Consider the following 15,503-nt stretch of genomic DNA (forward strand, 5'->3'; position numbering starts at 1 on the left):
AAGCTAGTTTTAGCACACGCATTGTTAATAATCTAAATCTTCCTGTGGTAAGAAAAGGATTATATATATATAATACACATATAATATGCATAATCAATATATTGGCAAATTATATTAGTTCCTAGGCATAAATTACAAAGAGTACCTTAGAAAATGTTAATGCTCTTATTTTAAACCAAAAATTTAATAATAACGATAAGTTATATATTTTGTTGGCTTCGGCAGCAGCAATACTAACTAATGTGGACGGGCACTTTCCCTGGATTGTATCTTTTCAACAACAAAATTTTGTAATTTCCTCCCTAACTGTGACTACCAAATCAGTATCTTTAAAAGGAAATAGTTGATAATTGTTATAAGTATACAGTTTAAGTTTTGCTCAATTTACTGGCAAACAGTTTTTGAAAATAAATATGCTTTCTATACATTCTGGAAGAAATCAGTTCTGCTTTTATTTCCTATGAGAGTCTACCTTTAGAATATTGTTACTCATTTCAAAATTGCTCAGCAGCAACAAATTATGCTTACAGAAGTTGTAATTTCTACTTAGCACAAGAGTAGATGTTTAAAAACTATATTCATAGTAAAACTGTACAATAATTTGAGTCATGCTTATTAAACTAGAAAGCAATTTATAAAACACAAATCGAACACAAAACAGTTACATTAAATATCTCAAGGGTGGGCAAATTTTAAAATACACTTTACCTTGGATTGTTGGCAACGTTTTAAGAATGCAGACTTAGTCATGTATAGGAGACATTTCATTTAGTTATACTGGCTATGTAATACCTTCACAAAAGTAAAAATCAGAACACTTCTACAAATGGAATACTTACTCCACACACAAAAGAGAAATGTATTAGGTTATTCCACTCTACTCCGAAAATGTTTATCATTTAGAATTTTAAAAACATACACATTTGGTGGTTATTTTTCTCCTTTCTCATGTAGCCACCCAGTGAGACTTCAGGTTCTGAAATACAGATATTTTCTAACTTTTATGGTACTCACAGCATTTAATAGAAATTCATGCCTCTGGCGAGATTACCTTAAGCAATCTAATCGCGGTCACCCAGCACGTCCTACTCTGCTCTTCTTCTGCACAGAGCATTTTCAGGTCTCGGGGCCCTCCCGCTTTGTTAGGCTAGAAGGCCACAGCACATTGTTTATCGTTAATGCATATCTTGAAGGTAACACCTGTTGAAATAAAAGCCACTAAAATTCTCCTATATATAAGAGAAAGCTGTCTCTTTTCAAAAGCAATTAAAAGAAACTCAAGCTTACCTAAAAGGCTGAGGCTTGCTTTATTCACTATCAAAATATTAAGCGTGTACCTTAAAGCAGAATCCATAGTTAGTCGGTGCTCCATGTTTTTTTTTGCCTGCCAGCGACACATAAATATCACTATTGCCAAATTCGCTGAAAAACTGCAAATGCCGCGGTTCCTTAAAAAAAAGTATTGAGATGGATACATATTTTTGCATTATCTTTTTTGTGTGTTTATATTATATAATTTATACCTTGGGCAAAAACTTATGACCAACAGAAGTTCAGTATGATGCCACAAAAATAAAAGGAGAGAAAAAATCTAAGTTACTGTATCTTTAATTAACCAGGAGCTGGATACAATTTTATTTAATTTGAGAAGTGAAAATTTTGTTTATAATTTAACTTCCAATATAATATAAATAAGTTCCTGTTTTAAACTTCCGATTCTCTTTAACCACCGTTTCAAAGAATCTGAGAGAGAAAAAAGTTAGCAAAGATTGGGTTGTGGAAATGTATTCCTCAACCAGCTTTCAAATAATGGTAGCTCAACAAAGGGGAGAAGGTTGGTTTGAGCTTCCATAGCAGTTAAAGAAGATAAAACAGAACAAGACAATGATTCTTGCTCCATTCACCCAGTCATCCCTCACATTTGTGTACAGCGGAATACACCACAGGAAGCAGCAACTACAGGAATCTCTAACTTTACAAAAGGAAAGAAAGAAAGTCTGTACAGATAGATGAGTTCAGGGAAATTAGCTGGCAGCGGAATGTTTCTGATTTTCAACGCAAAGTGGAATCATGAACAGCTATTTCTTCTCTGGGAAATCCATGAGATTTACAACTGGTCATGGGAAATCACTAGGTCATATTATTCTATGATAGGTTAATAACTTGGAGAAGTGCTTAATTCTGAGGTTGAATGTATAATCAAAACTGACCAAAATGCATTTGTTCTCTAAAACCTTGCTGCTAGTAGTGTGGTCTCAGACCAGCAGCATCAGTATCACCTGGGAGCTTGTTAGAAATGCAAACTTTCAGGGCTCATCCCAGACCTCCTGAATCAGTATCTGCATTTTAACAAGATCCCAGGTGATTCATAAGCAGTAAAATTTGAGAAGCAATGGAAAAAAAAAAAAAAAAAAACACCCCACAGAAGAACACACTGAGCAAAACGTGCAACCCCATTCAAATCCGAAAACCAAAAGAATCTTTCACTGTCATTTACCGGTGTTATTCCACCTCTGATAACTGGCAGACCAAGAGTTTCTCTGTATTCACTGTTCTTAAGCATTTTAATTGAATGAATGACTGTAGTTTCTAACACCATTGAAGAATAAGAAAGGAAAGAAAATTGTTTTAAAAAGACCCAGAATAGGACCCTTGGAAAAAGGTAGGAGGAAAGAGAAAGGTACACTTATTGCCCTGGCTTTACAAATCTTATTCCTTGATAGAAACTAATTTGCTGGTAAAAATATTTGATTTCTAGTAAGATGGAATAAAACCATCCCTGTCCACTGATGCCGTAGAAGTCAATATAGTTCAGTTATTCAAACAAGAGTAAAAGGTAGCTCGAGAAACACTGGAAGGCAATAAGAGGTATGATGAGTTTTTTTCTCTTGATTTTTGTTCCACCACTGCTATAGGCTTATGGTACTATAAGGCTATGAAGTTGAACTGGCATGGTTAGCAAAATATAAGTATGTGTACATTTGTACATCTCCCCATGTGTATGGACATGGGGAGGTGGAGAGAAGGGTACTTAGAGATTTCTCTGTAAATATATTCATGACCACATCTTTAAGACTTGCAGCAGTGGTTAACTAAATTTGGAACTAAAACCAATCAAGACCTCCTCAGAGAAAAGGATAGGAAATGGTTTCTTTGCCAGGTAGAAATGCCGTATATGACATTAGGAGGTGCAGAGCAAGATGGTTGAACAGAAGGCTCTACCTATCCTCCCCCAAGCAGGAACACCAAATTTAACATCTACACCAAAAAAAAAAGCACCTTCCTAAGAACCAGAATCAGATGAGCACTCCCAGTATCTGGTTTTAGAGGGGAGCCCACTACCACGAAGGGTGAGTCTCAGTCCTGGTGCATTCACCACAAGATGACTGGAGAGCCCTTAGGCCTTAAGTGAACATCAGCAGTCCCTGCAGTACTCCCTGGGGCCTTCATATCACTGAAAGAGGCACTGAAGGAGGTAGGAAAGACAGTCTTAAATTGTCAGTACCTCCCCTCCCCTGTTCCTCAGCAGGAGAAAGAATCTGTGTACTTAGGAGAGGGAGAGCACAGTAACTGTGAGACTGCATTGAACTCAGTGCTGCCCTGTCACAGTGGAAAGCAAAACCGGACTGAACTCAGCTGACACCTACCCATGGAGGGAGGATTTAGACCAGCCCTAACCAGTGGGGAACCTCCCATCCCAGCAGTTAGAACTCGAGTTCTGGCAAGCCTCCCAACTGCGGACTAAACTGCTCTGAGGCCCTAAATCGACATGAAAGGCAGTCTAGGCTGCAAGGACTGCAACTCCTAAGCAAGTCCTAGTGATGAGCTGGGATTGGAAGCCATGCACTTGGAGGGCACACAAGCTAGTGAGCAACAGCTGGGGTGGCTAAGGGAGTCCTTGCACTACCCTTCCCACAACCCCAGGCAGCACAGCTCGTGGCTCCAAAAAGAGATCCCCTCCTTCCACTTGAGGAGAGGAGAGGGAAGAGTAAAGAGGATTCTGTCTTACATCTTGGATACCAGCTTAACCACAGTAGGACAGGGCACCAGTCAGAGCTGTGAGGCCCTCATTCAGAAAGTAGCTCCCAGATGACATTGTTAGATACATCCTGAGCCAGAAGGGAATCCACTGCCTTGAAGGGAAAAACCTAGTCCTGGCAGGATCCATCACCTGCTGACTAAGAGATCTTGGGCCCTGAAGAACCAGCAGTGATATCCAGGTAGTAACCCATGGGACTTGGAAGAGACCCTAAGATAGATCCTAAGATATGCTGGCTTCAGGTGAAACCCAGCACATTTCGAGTTGTGGTGACTATGGTGAGAGATTCCTTCTGCTTGAGAAAAACAGAGGGAAAAGTAAAGGAGACTTTGTCTTGTATGTTCGATTCCAGCTCGGCCAGAGATGGGTAGAGCACCAGGATGGTTCTGAGGGGTCCCCAGTTCTGGGCCTCGGCTCTTGGATGACATTTCTGGACATGCTCTGAGTCAGAGGGGAGTCCACTACCATGAAGGGCGAGTCCCAGACCTGGTGGCATTCACCACAAGATGACTGAAGAGCCCTTGGGCCTTAGATGAACATCAGCAGTCGCTAGCAGTACTCCCTGGGGACTTGAAGTAATAGTGGCCAGGGGTGAGGCTCCTCTTCCAGTGAAAAGTGGGAGGAAGAGTGGGAAGGACTGCGTCTCATGGTTTGAGTGCCAGCTAAGCCGCAGTAGAATGGAACAACAGGTAGATTTCCAAGGTTTTTTGTTTATTTGTTTGTTTTTGTTTTTTGAGACAGAGTTTCGGTCTTGTTGCCCAGGCTGGAGGGCAATGGTGTGATCTTGGCTCACTGCAACCTCCGCCTCCCAGGTTCAAGTGATTCTCTTGCCTCAGCCTCCGGAGTAGTTGGGATTACAAGCTTGTGCCACCACGCCTGGCTAATTTTTGTATTTTTAGTAGAGAAGGGGATTTGCCATGTTGGCCAGGCTGGTCTCTAACTCCTGACCTCTGGTAATCCACCCGCCTCAGCCTCCCAAAGTGCTGGGATTACAGGTGTGAGCCACCACACCTAGCTGATTTCCAAGGTTTTTGGCTATAGTTCCTGGCTCCAATATGGCATCTCTAGACCAACCCAGGGGCTGGGGGAACTTGCTGCCCTGAGGGAAGGACACAAGCCTGGCAGGCTTCACTACGTGCTGACTGTAGAGACCCAGGGCTTTGAGCAAACATAGATGGTAGCCAGGTAGTGGTTCATGAAGCATTATACCACAAGGAAATACATGCACACACATAAGACCCACACACAAGAACAGTAACAAAAGAAAACTGTGTATGAGGGAAAGAAGGAAGCTATACAAGAGCAGTTGGGGGAAAATATGGGAAAAAGCCAAGTATAACTATTTTGCAGCTCCATATCTCCTATCAAGACCATTACCCAAACATCTGGTCTCCATTGTTAGCTGTTTTGAGCATTGCCATTTGTTTGCTTCATCCTCAATAAAACATATCCAGAACTAAGATCACTATTTGTCTTCTAAGAGAGTTACCTTCTAGCAAATATGCTATTCCTGTTTATTTTTATTTTCTATTTCTAAATTGTCAATTTTATCTTTAAGAACATTTTTAACTGCTTCCTCTTCTTTGACATCAATCAGCCACACAAATCTGGCCTTTTGCCATTTAATCTTGTGGCCATTCCTTTACTCTCCTCTCACTGCTTGTCCTAGGTTAGATCGCATCACTTCCACCTGGATTAATGAAATGATCATCTAATTAGCATCTGTGCCTGTAACCAATTCCCTCTCTCTCTACTTCTCTCTCTCTCTTTCCTTCCCACTCCTCCCTCTCTGCCTCCTTTGCCTTCTTCCCTTCAGTCTCTTTTTCTCTCTTTCAATCTCTCTCTCTTTGATCTTTTAAGCTCCCTGTGATGAAACTAATCTCAAGATACTCTTTTGGTAATTTCACTCCCTTGTTCAAACACTTCAATGGCTTTCTGTAGTAGGTTGAATAGTAGCCCCCCCAAAAATATGCCCATGCCCTAATACCAGGAAATTGTAAATGTAACCTTAATTCAGAAAAAGGGTCACTGAAGATATAATTAAGTTAAGGATCCTGAGATGAGATTATTCTAGATTATCCAGGTGGGCCCAAAATCCAATGACAAGTGTTGTTATAAGAGACATACAGAGAGAAAGGGAGAAGGCCATGTGAATACAAAGGCAGAGACAAGCCATGGGACATCTGAAGTCATAACTAGCCAAGACAGAAAATCCTAAGACAAATGCAAAAGATCACATAACAAGAATGGAAAAGAAGTAGTCAAATAAATAATGGATGTACATTTCTAGTATGATAAAAAGATGAGTTTGCAGATTGAATGCATGCGCTGAGAATCAAGCAAGATTTAGCAGACTATATTTCAACACACCTAGTAATATAGCAGGGAAATTACTGCACACCAAAGTTTATAAGAATGTTTGAAAAATTGCTAGAGAAAAAAGACAGTTTAACCCATAAAGAAGCAATGGTGCTGTCACTGACAACTATAGATGCATGAAAATAGAATAACAATAACCTCCCATAAAAACTCTCAAAAGAATTTTTACTTGAAAGACACCAATGCGTTGCATAAAATGTCAACACTTGTATGCCAAAGACTATATAACATAATGGACATAGACTAGACACAGAAACCAGGCAGCACTGTAGAATACACATATATGTTTAAGTGATGATGTATGTGCATATGAACTTCTGCACATGTATATCTATGTAACCATTATATGGGTAAACATAGAAGCATGTAGATAAATATATCTATTCATCCCTGATGACAGCATCATAACTTCCTCTAGGAATTTACAATTTATGTAAGGAGACAAAATAACACACACAAAATAACTAAAGAGAAGTAAAGGAACAGGAGGCAGGACTAACTTGCAGCTCCCACTCTGCGGAATAGCATGAGAAGACTCACATTGTGAACTTTTGCTCCAAGAACTACAAGAACATATAAGGAAAGCCAAGAGAATCCACAGACCTTTTGAAGGAAATGAATTGCTGCTGCAGGGCCCCCAGAAGACAGCCAAAAAACTGTGAGTACCCAAAGTGTGAAAAGGGGGATCGTCCACCCCTGAACACACACCCTCACTGGGGAACCTGAAGGTCCAGATCACAGGAGAAGGATTTGACATTACCTACAGCTGAGACAAATTTAGAGTTGAGTGAAATACAGGGTAGAAAAAGCAGCAGGAAGAGCCTGTGGGCACTCTGGGTCCCCAGGGAAGCCTTTTCTGACTGTCTCACAGGGGTGCCTGGGGAGGGCTGCCAGAGGAACTTGGAAAAGACCACAGAGAGAAGGAAAATTCCAGCTGAACTTTGTAACAATTTCAACTGACTCATTGTTTCCTAGACAGAACCTGGGGTAGGGGGTGAATCAGGAGTGCAAACACAGTACAGAAGCCTTGGCAGGCGGGGAGGTGCAAAACCTGAAATCCCTGCTTGCCTTCTCAGTTGGGAGGCCGGTTGCCTGAGGCAAGTTCTCAGCCCTGTTCACCTGCTGCCTGGAAAAATACTCAGTGCTGTTGGTGGGGCATGGAGGGAGCTAAACTGAACTTCTGGGCTGCACAGGAGCTGGGTGAGGCCTGTAACTGCCAATTTTCCACCACTTCTCTGGTAACCTGTATGATGCAGCAGAGGCAGCCATAATCCCCCTGGGAACATAACTCCATTGGCCTGAGAACCACACTTCCATCCCCGACAGCAGCCGCAGCAAGCCCTGTCCAAGGAGAGTCTGAGCTCAGACATGCCTAACCCTGGCCCGTCTGATGGTCTTTCCCTACCTGCCCTGGTAGCCAAAGACAAAGGACATAATCTTTTGTGTGCTCCGGGGCACCATCCACCACCTGATCCTCCCTGTACTACTGCAGCTGATATGCTCTTGACAGCGCCAACTCCAGGCTGCAGGCCAACCATCACAAAACTAGCACAGTAAACAAAACTACAACTAAGGACCCTCACAGAGTCCACTTCACTCCCCTGCCACCTTCACTGGAGCAGCTGCTGGTATCCATGGCTGAGAGACCTGAAGATGGTTCACATCAGAACTCTCTGCAGACACTCTCCAGTACCAGCCCAGGGCCAAGGAGCTCCACTGGGTGGCTAGATCTGAAAGAGAAATAACACTCACTGCAGTTTGGCTCTCAGGAAGCCACATCCCTAGGGGAAGAGGGAGAGCACCATATTAAGGGAGCACCCTGTGGGACAAAAGAATCTGAACGGCAGCCCTTCAGCCCCAAATCTTCTTTTTGACATAGTATACCCAAATGAGAAGGAACCAGAGAAACAATACTGGTAATATGACAAAACAAGTTATTTCATACCCCTAAAAGATGACACTAGCTCACCAGCAATGGATCCAAACCAAGAAGAAATCTCTGAATTGTCAGAAAAAGAATTCAGAAGACTGATTATTAAGCTCATCATGAAGGCACCAGAGAAAGGTGAAGTTCAACTTAGTGAAAAAAAAAAAAGCCATGATACAAGATATGAAGGGAAAAATCTTCAGTGAAATAGATAGCATGAAAAAAACCAAATACAACTTTTAGAAATAAAGAACACACTAAGAGAAATGCAAAATGCTCTGGAAAGTTTCAACAATAGAATCAAACAAGTAGAAGAAAGGACTTCAGAACTCAAAGTCAAGGCTTTCAACTTAATCCAACAAAGACAAAAATAATAATAATTTAAAAGATGAACAAAGCCTCCAAGAAGTTTCGGATTATGTTAAATGACCAAACCTAAGAAGAACTGGTGTTCCCAAGGAAGAAAAGAAATCTAAAGTTTGGAAAACATATTTGAGGGAATCATCAAAGAAAACTTCTCCGGCCTGCTAGAGATCTAGACATCCAAATACAAGAAGCTCAAAGAACACCTGGGAAATTAATCACAAAAATCATCACCTAGGGAAATAGTCATCAGGTTATCCAAAGCCAAGTCAAAGGAAAAAATCTTAAGAGCTATGAGGCAAAAGCATCAGGTAACCTATAAAAGAAAACCTACCATGGTGGCGTGCGCCTGTAATCCCAGCTACTTGAGAGGCTAAGGCAGGAGAATCACTTGAACCTGGGAGGCAGAGGTTGCAGTGAGTGGAGATCACGCCACTGCACTTCAGCCTTGCAACAGAGTGAGACTCAAAGAAAAAAAAAAAAAAAGAAAGAAAACCTACCAGATTAACAGCAAATTTCTCAGCAGAAATACTACAGGCTAGAAGGGATTGGGGCCCTATCTTTAGTCTCCTTAAACAAAATAATTATCAGCCAAAAATTTTGTATCCAGCAAAACTAAGCAGTCTTTTCCAGACAAACAAATGCTGAAAAAATTCACCACTACCGAACAGGCAACCTACAAAATGGGAGAAAATTTTCGCAACCTACTCATCTGACAAAGGGCTAATATCCAGAATCTACAATGAACTCAAACAAATTTACAAGAAAAAAACAAACAACCCCATCAAAAAGTGGGCGAAGGACATGAACAGACACTTCTCAAAAGAAGACATTTATGCAGCCAAAAAACACATGAAAAAATGCTCACCATCACTGGCCATCAGAGAAATGCAAATCAAAACCACAGTGAGATACCATCTCACACCAGTTAGAATGGCAATCATTAAAAAGTCAGGAAACAATAGGTGCTGGAGAGGATGTGGAGAAATAGGAACACTTTTACACTGTTGGTGGGACTGTAAACTAGTTCAACCCTTGTGGAAGTCAGTGTGGCGATTCCTCAGGGATCTAGAACTAGAAATTCCATTCGACCCAGCCATCCCATTACTGGGTATATACCCAAAGGACTATAAATCATGCTGCTATAAAGACACATGCACACGTATGTTTATTGCCGCATTATTCACAATAGCAAAGACTTGGAACCAACCCAAATGTCCAACAATGATAGACTGGATTAAGAAAATGTGGCACATATACACCATGGAATACTATGCAGCCATAAAAAATGATGAGTTCACGTCCTTTGTAGGGACATGGATGAAATTGGAAATCATCATTCTCAGTAAACTATCGCAAGAACAAAAAACCAAACACTGCATATTCTCACTCATAGGTAGGAACTGAACAATGAGAACACATGGACACAGGAAGGGGAACATCACACTTCGGGGACTGTTGTGGGGTGGGGGGAGGGGGGAGGGATAGCATTGGGAGATATACCTAATGCTAGATGACGAGTTGGTGGGTGCAGCGCACCAGCATGGCACATGTATACATATGTAACTTACCTGCACATTGCGCACACGTACCATAAAACCTAAAGTATAATAATAATAATAATAAAAGAAAAAAAAAAAAAAATTCGCCACTACCAAGCCAGCACTACAAGAGCTGCTAAAAGGAGCTCTAAATCTCGAAACAAATCCTCAAAATACACTAAAATAGAACCTCTTTAAAGAATAAATCTCAGCATTTTGGGATGCCAAGGTGGGTGGATCACTTGAGGGCAGAATTTTGAGACCAGCCTGGCTAACATGGTGAAACCCTGTCTCTACTAAAAATACATAAATTAGCCTGGCATGGTGGTCCTTGCCTGTAATCCCAGCTATCTGGGAGGCTGAGGCAGAAGAATCACTTGAACCCGATAGGTGGAGGTTGCGTGAGCCGAGACGGTGCCCCTGCAATCCAGTCTGGGTGACAGAGCAAGACTCCATCTGTGTTAGCCTGTTTTCATGCTGCTGATAAAGACATACTTTATCAGCATGAGACTGGGCAATTTACAAAAGAAAAAGGTTTAATGGACTCACAGTTCCTCATGGCTGGGGAGGCCTCGCAATCACAGCAGAAGGTGAAAGGCACATCTCACATGGCAGTAGACAAGAGAACTTGTGCAGGGAAACTCCCCTTTATAAAATCATCAGATCTTGTGAGACTTATTCACTATCACGAGAATAGCATGGGAATGACCTGCTCCCGTGATTCAATTATCTCCCACCGAGTCCCACACACAGCACGTGGGAATTATGACAGTACAATTCAAGATGAGATTTGGTTAGGGACACAGCCAAACCATATCACCATCTTACAAAAAAAGAATAAAGCTCACAGCTCACAAGACCTATAAAACAAAAACACGATGAAAAAAGAAACAAGGTATTCAGGCAACAAATAGCACAATGAATAGAATAGTACCTCAGTACCTCACATCTCAATACTAACATTGACTGTAAATGGCCTAAATGTTCCACTTAAAAGATACAGAATGGAAGAATAAATAAGAATTCACCAACCAAGTATCTGCCGTCTTCAAGAGACTCACATAACACATAAGGACTCACATAAACTTAAGGTAAAGGGGTGGAAAAAACATTCCATGCAAATGGACACCAAAAGAGAGCAGGAATAGCTATCGTTATATCAGACAAAACAGACTTTAAAGAAACAGCAGTTAAAAAAGACAAAGAGAGACATTATATAATGATAAAGGGAATTGTCCAGTAGGAAAAAAATCACAATCCTAAATATACCTATGCACCTAATCCTGGAGCACCCAAATTTATAAAACAAATTCTACTAGATGTAAAGAAATGAGATAGACAGCAACACAATAACAGTGGGGGATTTTAATACTCCACTAACTGCACTAGACAGGTCATTGAGACAGAAGGTCAACAAAGAAACAGTGGATTTAAACCATACCTTAAAACAAATGGACTTAACAGATATTTACAGAACATTCTACCCAACAACTGCAGAATATACATTCTATTCATCAGCACACAGAACATTCTCCAAGATAGACCATATGATACGCCACAAAACAAGTCTTAATAAATTTTTAAAAATTGAAATTATTTCAAGTACTCTCTCAGAACACAGTGTAATAAATTGGAAATCAACTCCAAAAGGAAACCTCAAAATCATGCAAATACATGGAAATTAAATTACCTGCTCCAGAATGAGTGTTAGATCAATAATGAAATCAAGATAGAAATGAAAAAATTCTTTGAACCGAACAATGATAGTGACACAACCTATCAAAACATCTGGGATACAGCAAAGGCAGTGCTAAGAGGAAAGTTCATAGCCTTAAATGCCAACATCAAAAAGTCTAAAAGAGCACAAATAGGAAACCTAAGGTCACACCTCAAGGAACTAGGGAAACAAGAACAAACCAAACCCAAACACAGCAGAAGAAAAGAAATAACAAAGATCAGAGCAGAACTAAATAAAATTGAAACAAATAAAACAATACAAAAGATAAACGAAACAAAAGCTGGTTCTTTGTAAAGATAAATAAAATTGATAGACCATTAGCCAAGATTAACCAAGAAAAGAAGAGAGAAGACCCAAATAAGGTCAATTAGAATTTAAACAGGAGATATTACAATCAATACCAGAGAAATACAAAAGATCATTCAAGGCTACTATGAACACCTTTATGCACATAAACTAGAAAACCTAGAGAAGATGGATAAATTTCTGGAAAGATAACCCTCCTAGATTAAACCAGGAAGACATAAAAACACTGAGAAGACCAATAACAAGCAGTGAGATTAAAATGGTAATAAAAGAAATGATCAACAAAAAAAAAGTCCAGGACCAGATGGATTCACAGCTGAATTCTATCAGACATTCAAAGAAGAACTGGTACCAATCCCATTGACACTATTCCACAAGACAGAGAAAGAGGGAATCACCCCTATATCATTCTATGAAGCCACTATCACCCCAATACCAAAACCAGGAAAGGACATAACAAAAGAAGAAAACTACAGACCAATAGCCCTGATGAACATAGATGCAAAAATCCTTAACAAAATACTAGCCAACCGAATCCAACAGCATATTGAAAACATAATCCACCATGATCAAGTGGGTTATATATCAGAGATGGAGGGATAATTTAACATATGCAAGTCAATAAATGTGATACACCACATAAACAGAATTTAGAACAAAAATCACATGTTCCTCTCAATAGATGCAGAAAATGCACTAGACAAAATCCAGCAACACTTTATGATTAAAAACTTCAGCAAAATTGGCATAGAAGGGACATACTTTAAAGTAATCAAAGCCATCTATGGCAAACCCACAGCCAACATTATACTGAATGAGGAAAGGTTGAAAGCATTCCCCCTGAGAACTGGAACAAAAAATGGATGCTCACTCTCACCAGTTCTATTCAACATAGTACTGAAAGTCCTAGCCAGAGCAATCAGACAAGAAAAAGAAATAAAGGGCATCTAAACTGGTAAAGAGGAAGTCAAACTGTCATCGTTTACAGATGATAGGATCGTATACCTAGAAAACTCTAAAGATTCCCCCAAAAAACTCCTAGAAATGATAAATGAATTAAGCAAAGTTTCAGCATACAAAATTAACATACAGAAATCAATAGCTCTGTTATACACCAACAGTGACCAAGCTGAGAATCAAATCAAGATCTCAATCCCTTTTGCAAAAGCTGTAAAAAAAATAAAATAAACTACTTAGGAATATACCTAACCAAGAAGGTGAAAGAACTCTACAAGGAAAACTACAAAACATTGCTGAAATAAATCATAGATGACACAAACAAATGGAAACACAGCCCATGCTCATGGATGGGCAGAATCAATATTTTGAAAATGACCATACTGCCAAAAGCAATCTAGAAATTCAACGCAATTCTCATCAAAATACCATCATCGTTCTTCAATGAACTAAACAAAAAAAATCCTAAAATTTGTATGGAACCAAAAAAGAGCCTGCATAACCAAAGCAAGACTAAGCAGAAAGAACAAACCTGGCGGCATCACATTACCCAACTTCAAACTATACTACAAGGCCATAGTCACCCAAACAGCAAGGTACTGGTATAAAAATAGGCACATAGATGAATGGAACAGAATACAGAAATAAAGCCAGATACTTAACAGCCAACTGGTCTTTGACAAAGCAAACAAAAAAAAGGTGGGAAAAAGGACACTCTAGTCAACAAATGGTGCTGGGATAATTGGCAAGTCACACAAGAATGAAAGTGGATCCTTATCTCTGACCTTATACAAAAATCAACTCAAGATGGATCAAAGGCTTAAATCTAAGACCTGAAGCCACGAAATTTTCTAGAAGATAACATCAGAAAAACCCTTCTAGATATTGGCTTAGGGAAAGACCTCCCCACTAAGAACCCAAAATCAAATGAAACAAAAACAAAGATAAATAGATAGGACTTAATTAAACTAAAAGCTTCTGCACAGCAAAAGAAACACTCATCAGAGTAAACAGACAACTCACAGAGCAGGAGAAAATATTTGCAATTTCTACATCTGATAAAGGACTAATATCCAGAATCTACAAGGAACTCAAACAAATCAGCAAGAAAAAAAACAAAGAATCCCATCAAAAAGTAGGCTAAAGACATCAATAAAAAACTCTCAAAAGAAGATATACAAATGGCCAACAAACATATGAAAAAAATACTCAACATCACTAACGATCAAGGGAATGCAAATCAAAATCACAATGTGATGCCACCTTACTCCTGCAAGAATGGCCATAATCAAAAAAGTCAAACAACAGTAGATGTTGGTGTGGATGTGGTGAAAAGGGAATGCTTTTATGCTGCTGGTGGGAATGTCAACTAGTACAACCACTTTGGAAAACAGTGTGGAGATTCCTTAAAGAACTAAAAGTAGAACTACATTTTGATCCAGCAATCCCACTACTGGGTATCTTCCCAGAGGAAGTCATTATATGAAAAAGATAACTTGCACATGCATGTTTATAGCAGCGCAATTCACAATTGCTAAAATATGGAACCAGCCCAAATCCCCATCAATCAACAAATGGATAAAGAAATTCTGAGATAGATAGATAGATAGATAGATAGATAGATAGATAGATAGACAGACAGACCATGGAACCATAAAAAGGAATGAAATAATGGCATTCCCAGCTGCCTGGATGGAACTGGAGACCATTATCCTACGTGAAGTAACTCAGGAATGTAAAACCAAAAATCATATGTTCTCACCCATAAGTGGAAGCTAAGCTATGAGAATGCAAAGGAATAAGAATGATACAATGGACTTTGGGGACTCAGGGAAAAGGTGGGAGGGGGTGAAGGATAAAAGACTATACAATGAGTAGAGTGTATTCTGCCTGTTGATGGGTGCACCAAACTCTCAGAAAACACCACTAAAGAACTTATTCAGGTAATCAAACACTACCTGTTCCTTAAAAACCTATTGAAATAAATCCATCAATCAATAATAAAAGAGCAATAAATGACTCAGATGAGACATTTTATTAACTGTTCTATTATTAACTGTTCTGTTCTGTTGATGTTGATCAACAGAGATTCAGAAGTAGACAAGATCAGCAGTATGACCTGGGGTAAAAAGAAAAGGTATACACTACATCAGGCTTCAAACTCTGAAGCCAAGGATGAGGAGAAAGGAGTGAATTCAGAGTGAGGACAAAGGAGTAACATATGTTGTAATGAAATAAGAGTATCCAGACTCC

The 15,503-nt window shown here is 39.7% G+C and overlaps 1 protein-coding gene across 2 annotated transcripts in view; it reads right to left on the reverse strand.

Moving 5' to 3' along the window:
- The window catches only part of GRB14 (growth factor receptor bound protein 14), a 128,448-nt gene that overhangs the window by 14,931 nt on the left and 98,014 nt on the right, over positions 1 to 15,503 (reverse strand). For both annotated transcript variants that reach the window (XM_054478739.1, XM_054478740.2), the window contains 2 exons: positions 1,338 to 1,448; positions 1,052 to 1,147 (listed from right to left, as the gene is read on the reverse strand). In XM_054478739.1, coding sequence (XP_054334714.1) covers positions 1,052 to 1,147; positions 1,338 to 1,448 — 207 coding nt within the window. The remainder of the gene's footprint in view (positions 1 to 1,051; positions 1,148 to 1,337; positions 1,449 to 15,503) is intronic.

The sequence above is a fragment of the Pongo pygmaeus genome, chromosome 11 (assembly GCF_028885625.2).
Source record: "Pongo pygmaeus isolate AG05252 chromosome 11, NHGRI_mPonPyg2-v2.0_pri, whole genome shotgun sequence".
NCBI classification, from domain to species: domain Eukaryota; kingdom Metazoa; phylum Chordata; class Mammalia; order Primates; family Hominidae; genus Pongo; species Pongo pygmaeus.